This window comes from Balaenoptera acutorostrata, chromosome 18, assembly GCF_949987535.1.
Source record: "Balaenoptera acutorostrata chromosome 18, mBalAcu1.1, whole genome shotgun sequence".
Lineage (NCBI taxonomy): Eukaryota > Metazoa > Chordata > Mammalia > Artiodactyla > Balaenopteridae > Balaenoptera > Balaenoptera acutorostrata.
The window spans coordinates 75,782,825-75,789,759 of NC_080081.1; the positions used below are offsets into that span (position 1 = coordinate 75,782,825).

Consider the following 6,935-nt stretch of genomic DNA (forward strand, 5'->3'; position numbering starts at 1 on the left):
GGTGCGCGCTGCGCCTCGACGTCTCCAGCCATTGGTGTCTGTGTCATTACTAATAGAGTCTTGTAAACACTCGTTAATCACGTAAGGCCGCCGGCCCGGGTCTCCGCACGCCAGCCTGTGGCGGGTCTTCCCCGCCTCTGCAGCCTAGTGGGAAGGAGGTGGGAGGAAAGAAGGAAGAAAGAGAGAGAGGGAGGGAGGGAGGAAGGGAGGGAGGAGACAGGCCAGAGGGAGGGACCGCCTCAGAGGCAGAAGCGCCGCGAGGAGCCGGCGCAGCACCGCGGGCCGGGGCGCAGCCACCCGCCGCTCCTACGCCCCCTCGCCCCTTCCCCAGCGCGGCCCCCGGCAGCCTCCCGCGTCCGTCCCCGGGCAGCATGGTGAGGTTTGCCGTCGGGCCCTCGCCACCATGTACGTGAGCTACCTCCTGGACAAGGACGTGAGCATGTATCCCAGCTCCGTGCGCCACTCCGGCGGCCTCAACCTGGCCCCGCAGAACTTCGTCAGCCCCCCGCAGTACCCGGACTACGGCGGCTACCATGTGGCGGCCGCCGCCGCCGCCGCCGCGAACTTGGACAGCGCGCAGTCCCCGGGGCCGTCCTGGCCGCCCGCGTACGGCGCCCCGCTCCGCGAGGACTGGAACGGCTACGCGCCGGGGGGCGCGGCGGCCGCCGCCAACGCCGTGGCGCACGGCCTCAACGGGGGCTCTCCGGCCGCCGCCATGGGCTACAGCAGCCCCGCCGACTACCACCCGCACCACCACCCGCACCACCACCCGCACCACCCGACCGCCGCGCCCTCCTGCGCCTCGGGCTTGCTGCAGACGCTCAACCCCGGCCCCCCCGGGCCCGCCGTCACCGCCGCCGCCGAGCAGCTGTCCCCCGGCGGCCAGCGGCGGAACCTGTGCGAGTGGATGCGGAAGCCCGCGCAGCCGTCGCTCGGCAGCCAAGGTAAGCGCGGCGGCGCCCTGCCGGCGGGCGCCCGGGGAAGGCGCGGCCTCGGCCTCCGGCTGCGGGGCGGCGAGTGCCCCGTGCGGACCGGCGTCCGGGGCGGTCTGGGGACACCGCGCCAGGGGGGCGGGGCGGGGCGACAACGTCTGGGGGCTCCGGCCCCCCCCGCCCCCGGCCCTTGCGTCTGGGCTGGCTGGGGTCGGGAGGGACTATTGTGGTCTCGCGAGCCGTGTTCAGTGTAAGGCAGAGGGGACGCTTCCTCTTTCCGCCCGTCCCTCGTTCATAACGTCCTTAGACTCTTGGGAGAGTTCCGCGAAGGTCGGCGGAGCACGGCTGCACGGGAGCGGGATCGCCCTCCTCACTTGCCGCCGCTCGCACTCGCTCGGTGCGCGGCTTCCCTGGAACGCCCCCGGGCCGGGCTCCAGACCGCCTGTGCACGCCGTCCTTGCCCGTCCGGGCCACTCGGGATGAGTGGTGGTCAGGGGGCCAGGAGGGCGGCGAGGCCGCGCGTGGGACCAGGTTTGGCCATTCGGGGCAACTCTGGGCATCGGAGCTCCAGCGCGTAGGGAGACCCGGCAAAGCTGCTGAAGCTGGAAAGAAGGTGTTGGCCCCAGGAGCTAAGTAGGGAAGGGGGGGGGGGGCGCCCGGGTCTTTGAACCTATGATCTGAAAAGGGGTTATTTCAATCAAAAGCCGGAGGGCTGGGACCAGACGCCCCGGGACTCCCCTCGTGTCTGCAGAGGGAGAAGGAGAGGAAGTCGTGGTGCAGATTCAGTCGCTGCTCCAGACACGGATCATTTCTCTGGAACCCTCCTTTCCAGGGTCTCGTGTGTGTGTGTGTGTGTGTGTGTGTGTGTGTGTGGTGTGTGTGTGTGTGTGTGTAGGCGTGCAGACGTTCAAGAAGCTTGCTCCAGAGATGTCTCTGCAAAGATCCTAGGTTTGCCGGACTGTGTGGGCTCTAGGTTCCGGGTCTGCCCCTTCTGGTGTCGGAATGTGTGTCAAGGTGGGAAGGAAGTTCAGTAGGTGTGGTGAGAGAGTCCTGTTGGGTACCTTTTACTCCACGAAGTCTTTCCCAGCCCTCTGCACTTCCGCTTTTTTCTCTTCCCTCCTTTCTGGCCCAGCCCGGCCCGCATGCAGGTTATGGACACTTTGCAGAGGTTTATAGCCAATTACAGCCGTATAAATCAGAGCAGCCGTTGGGGGCTGTCTCTGGGCCTCGGTTTTTGCGTCACTGGGCACATGCCGGGACCGACCAGGTGGGAAATGCGGCGGCCCGGGGAGAAGGCCTCAGGGCCGACCCGGAACCTCGGCTGGGTCCCTTCCCCAAGAGGAGGCGCCCTCGCCTGCACAGAGCGCGCTCCAAGGAAGGCTCTTTGCCACAGAACCTGCCTGGGGCGCAGCCGGCGGGGCTGGGGCGGCCTAAGGGAGAACCTTGGCCAGTCCCGGGAGAGTGACCGTGGAGCAGGGCGGGGGGGAGGAGAGGGAGGGGAGCCGCAGGAGCCCAGGCCGCGGGGTCAGCAGATGAGAGGCCGCTGTGAAGTCCCGCGCCGAGGTGGCAAGCCCGCAGTCGGCGCCGGGCGCCCTTGTGATGTTAATGTGGGGAGACCGCGGCCCGCGGGCCGGAGCCCGACTCCTCTGCGGAGTGTCATCTGTCAAGGGGCGAGGGGGGGTGGTACTCCGCCCGGCCCGCTTTGATATACACCTTCCCAGCCCTGCCATTGTCTCTTTTAGGGCCCGGAAAGAGGGTGGTGACTTTCGCAGTCAATAATGAATTCTGACAAGTCCCTCTCATCTCTCCCCTCTTCTAGTCCCCGCCTTGGTTCCCAGGGGGTGCGGGGCGCCTCCAAGGCCCTTGGGGCGCTGGTCGCGGGGCGCACATGGGTCCTGGTCACCGCGTCCCCCGGTCCCTCTGGGATACTGAAAGGGCAGCCCCCGAGCCAGAGCCGCTCCCAAGTACCTCAAGGCCACTATCGCTGCTGGAGAGTTCGGCTGGGAGAACTTTGCGCCCGGCTCTCCAGCCCTGGAGGTTGTCCTTTGTGGCTCCAACCTGGCTCCGGTGCCAGCCCCGCCTTATACTATCTGCGCGACCTAGTCTGATTCTCAGTTTGCTCATCTGTACGAAGGGGCCACTACCGCTGGCAGCTCGAGTGTGTTGGAGGCGGCAGCGCAGGCTCCCAGAACGTGTCAGTTCCCTTTAATTTCTCCGCGGGCGCAGGGTCGGGGCCGCTGCGCGCATTCAAATGCTTCTGCTGGCCGTGTTGATGTTAATGCGCCTGGCGGGGAGGGGGATGAAAGCCCCGCCGCCATTTGCTCAGTAGTGGTAATTCAAACAGAATGCGGTTGTTATTAAGGCATTGAAAGGGCTTTTCTTTGATAAGATCGCCTTGTCCTGCATTGTTCGCGGCTGTGTTCTCCTTTCAGCGGCTTGGGGGAGCTCCCTCTGATCCCGCCTGTATCTTCCCAGGGCGCTTTTGTTGTGGTTTGCAAAGGGTTTTACCTGAACAAAGTCGGCCTGCGGGGCATTAAACACCTCCGAGCAACTCCCAGACCTTTTAGATCTAACTGTAGCACTGGGCACAGGGCGATTGAACCTGTTCTGCTGGGAGAAGACCCCGACCTGGGGCCGAGTGGGAGAGAACAGCTCCTGAGCGGGGCTCCGCCGGGGGCTGACCTGGGACAGACCTGGTGGAGACACCAGGCTCCGGCCTGCTTCGACTTCATCGCGCTGTTTGTCAAGGCCCTTCAGTAAAACAATCAATCCAAGGTTTAATATGTTGACTCAATCCAATGAGCATAGATCACTGGTCAGGATAGCTCTGGCAGGGTTTGCAGCAGAAATAAATGGAGGATTAAAAAAAGAAAGAGTGCCAAATGCCAAACCAGGTTCGGCCAGGTATAGAGTGTCCCCAGAGAGAGGGATTATCTGCCTGCCAGACCCCGGCTCAGAATTCCTTCCACCCGATAGATAGGGCTGGGGCGTGTGTGTGTGTGTGTGTGTGTATGTGTGTGTTTCTGGTGACTTGAGGGAACACATCAGCCACTGCACCCCCTTCCCACTTCTAATAAAACAAACAGAAAGTAACACCCCACCACCACCACGAACAACACATATCCACAATCCCAGCTGTTTTTAGGGTAGGCTTCTATCTCTGGTAGGCCTGAAAATCTGAATATTCCCAGGACTCTGGTGCCTCTGCCCTGCTCTCTTTTCCTTTGGGCCTCACCAGCTCAGGTACTGTATTTGGTTTACAAAACCGGTGGTGGGGTTCTGCTATCTTCTGTGTGTATGAATTTTAAATTTTTCTTAATTTTCAAAAACTGCTTAAGCCCAAGACTAGTTTAGTTGTCCTGAATAGCCCCATACCCTCCCCCCAGGATCCTCTGGGGGGGTCTTGTCAGACTCAGCAGGAACCAGCCAAACCGTGGCCCCCCAGGGCGGCGGAGGAAGAGAAATGGCTCTTGGGTTAGGGAGGTTTGTCATTACCCATGACTGATGGGCTGCCTTGCAGTTCTCAGTGCTAACTTTGCCGTCCTCCACAGTGAAAACCAGGACGAAAGACAAATACCGAGTCGTGTACACGGACCACCAGCGTTTGGAGCTGGAGAAGGAGTTTCACTACAGTCGCTACATCACCATCCGGCGGAAAGCCGAGCTGGCCGCCACGCTGGGGCTCTCCGAGAGGCAGGTGGGAACCCTCCAGGGCCTGGTCACTGCCTGGGGGTGTCCGGTGAGGAGGGTTAGAAGCCAGGCCCCAGGATCCACCTAGTTCTGTGGGCAGATTAAAGCAAGAAGATGGAGAGCATTTTCCTTCCAGATGCTTTTTATAAAGACTTTTTCCCCCTCTAGTTGTCTTCTTCTTCTTCTTTTTTTTTTTTAATTGTTGAATTTTTTTTTTTCCTATTTTGGGGGACCTGGGAGGTACAAGAAAAAACTGAGTATAGTCTAATTCAGAATTCTATTTGGGTCAATAAAGACTTAAAGTCTTACTCTCTCTGTACCCAGCACGGTACCTAGGCCAAAAAATTAATATAAGACCCCAATCCCTGCCCATAAAAACTAGCGGGTTGAGGTTTGGCTCCTGAACACTCTGTGTGGTCTGGGAGAAAAAAAAAAAAAAAGGTCAAATTCACAGTCAGGAAACCCCACATTAAAACTCATTCTCAGCCCCAAGGTGAGGAATATTACATTTCAGTTTAGCTTTGAGAGGCCAAAGGTTGTCATTTTGAAGTACATCCAGCCCTGGCCTCCTCTTGCTTGGTGTGAAAAGGGCCTGGCAGTTTCTGTTTTCCTTGCTTCTGAGACTCTGAACTTTTCCAGTAAAGTTGTAGATAAAGATTGCTTTGGAAAGAAACCTGGGGAAAGAGGAGGGAGGGGGAGGCTCTTCTCTCTCGAGGCTGAGTTGGGCTTGGGAAGGGCTCCAACAAGCACTCCAGCACCGGGCCATTACGGGATAGTCCGTGAAAAGCTGTGTGAAGGGCTGGGGTCCTTCAGGGCCAGAGGGCACTTCTTTGGCCGGAGAAGGTGACACGGGTGTTCGTGCCGAACACTGTCCCGTTTTTCCTTCGCATCCTCTTCACCACCTTCTGTTTTTCTCCGCCTTTCCATTGCCAGGTTAAAATTTGGTTTCAGAACCGCAGAGCGAAGGAAAGGAAGATCAACAAGAAGAAGCTGCAGCAGCCGCCGCCGCCGCCTCCGCCGCCGTCCCAGCCGCAGGCTCCCCAACCGCAGCCAGGTCCCCTGAGAAGCGTCCCGGAGCCCCTGAGTCCCGTGTCTTCCCTGCAGGGCTCGGTGCCTGGCCCTGTCCCTGGGGTTCTGGGGCCGACTGGGGGGGTGTTAAACCCCACTGTCACCCAGTGACCCACAGTGGCCTGCGGTGGTAGCAGAGCAATTCCAGGCTGAGCCATGAGGAGCATGGACTCTGCTAGGATCCTCAGGAAAGACCCCTCCCCTCCCACCCACGACCGTTCACCCACCGACCAAGCCCTCCAAGGAAAAATGGGGGCCTGGGGGAAAGACAAGTGCGGTTGGAGGCCTCAAGGAAGACGTTCTCCCAGATTTTGACTCTTTCTGGTCTGACTCCTTCTGCCACTGAGGAGATGGGAAGTGACCACCGGGGCTTCCTTTAGTACTGGCAGAAACACGCCTGGACTGGCTCAACAGACCAGCCTTTCAGCCCCTTCCTCCTCAGCTCTTTGCCTCCAGAATCTGCAGGATGCCTCTCAGGTTGGAGCTGAGCGGGGAGAGGGACTCAGGGGACCGCCAGGGATGGGGCCAAGATGGCTGCTGTCCTCTCACTGCCCTCCAAGGACCCGCTGGCCCCTCTTGCCTCAAGGGCAGGCAAGGTTCAAACCGCAGAAGCCAGAGGCAGCTGAGATGGAAACCTGGACCCGCTGAAGAGTGCAGAACCGCCAGGTCTTTGTCTTTCTTCTCTTCCCTTCCCAGGCCAGGAAAGGCTTTGCTGGTGCATGTGCAGTGTATGGCGTGAGGGGGTGGTTACTGGACTCCAGGCCTGACGAGGGGGCCCGAGACAGGGCCTTGTTTAGAAAGCCTGTCACCAGAGCTTCTCTGGGCTGAATGTATGTCAGTGCTATAAATGCCAGAGCCAACCTGGACTTCCTGTGATTTTCACAATCTTGGGGCTGATGAAAAAGGGGAGTTTTTGTTGTTGTTGCTGCTGTTTGGGTTATTGGTCTGTGTAACATCCAAGCCAGCATTTTAAAAGCCTTCTGGATCCATGCGGAGAGAAGTGATACGGTGAAGGGAAGTGGGGGGGGGTATTTGAACACAGTTGAATTTGTTTTTTTCTAAAAAGAAAAAAAGAGATAAAGGAGCTTTCCAGATTTCAGATTCTGTCTTTATCACCTTCAGATTTTGTCTGCAATTATTATTAGTAGTAGTATTTTAAGTCATGAAATATCCTCTCTACTTGCCAACTACAATTAGGAAAATCAAGGAGAGGGGGGTGGAGAAGGTTATCTGGACAACCTCATT

The 6,935-nt window shown here is 59.0% G+C and overlaps 1 protein-coding gene across 1 annotated transcript; it reads left to right on the forward strand.

The window, feature by feature from the left end:
- The first annotated feature begins 403 nt into the window (after positions 1 to 403).
- On the forward strand, positions 404 to 5,801 carry CDX2 (caudal type homeobox 2). The gene is made up of 3 exons (XM_057533193.1): positions 404 to 944; positions 4,484 to 4,629; positions 5,556 to 5,801. Exons 1-3 carry the CDS (start codon positions 404 to 406, stop codon positions 5,799 to 5,801), a joined length of 933 nt encoding a protein of 310 aa, XP_057389176.1.
- Positions 5,802 to 6,935: the final 1,134 nt, after the last annotated feature.

What these genes read in the sequence shown, in the direction of transcription:
- CDX2 (XM_057533193.1), top strand. Translation starts at nt 404, where the DNA reads ATGTACGTGAGCTACCTCCTGGACAAGGACGTGAGCATGTATCCCAGC. An exon ending in GCCGTCGCTCGGCAGCCAAG is followed by an intron (nt 945 to 4,483) that starts GTAAGCGCGGCG and finishes CGTCCTCCACAG; the next exon opens with TGAAAACCAGGACGAAAGAC. An exon ending in TGGGGCTCTCCGAGAGGCAG is followed by an intron (nt 4,630 to 5,555) that starts GTGGGAACCCTC and finishes TTCCATTGCCAG; the next exon opens with GTTAAAATTTGGTTTCAGAA.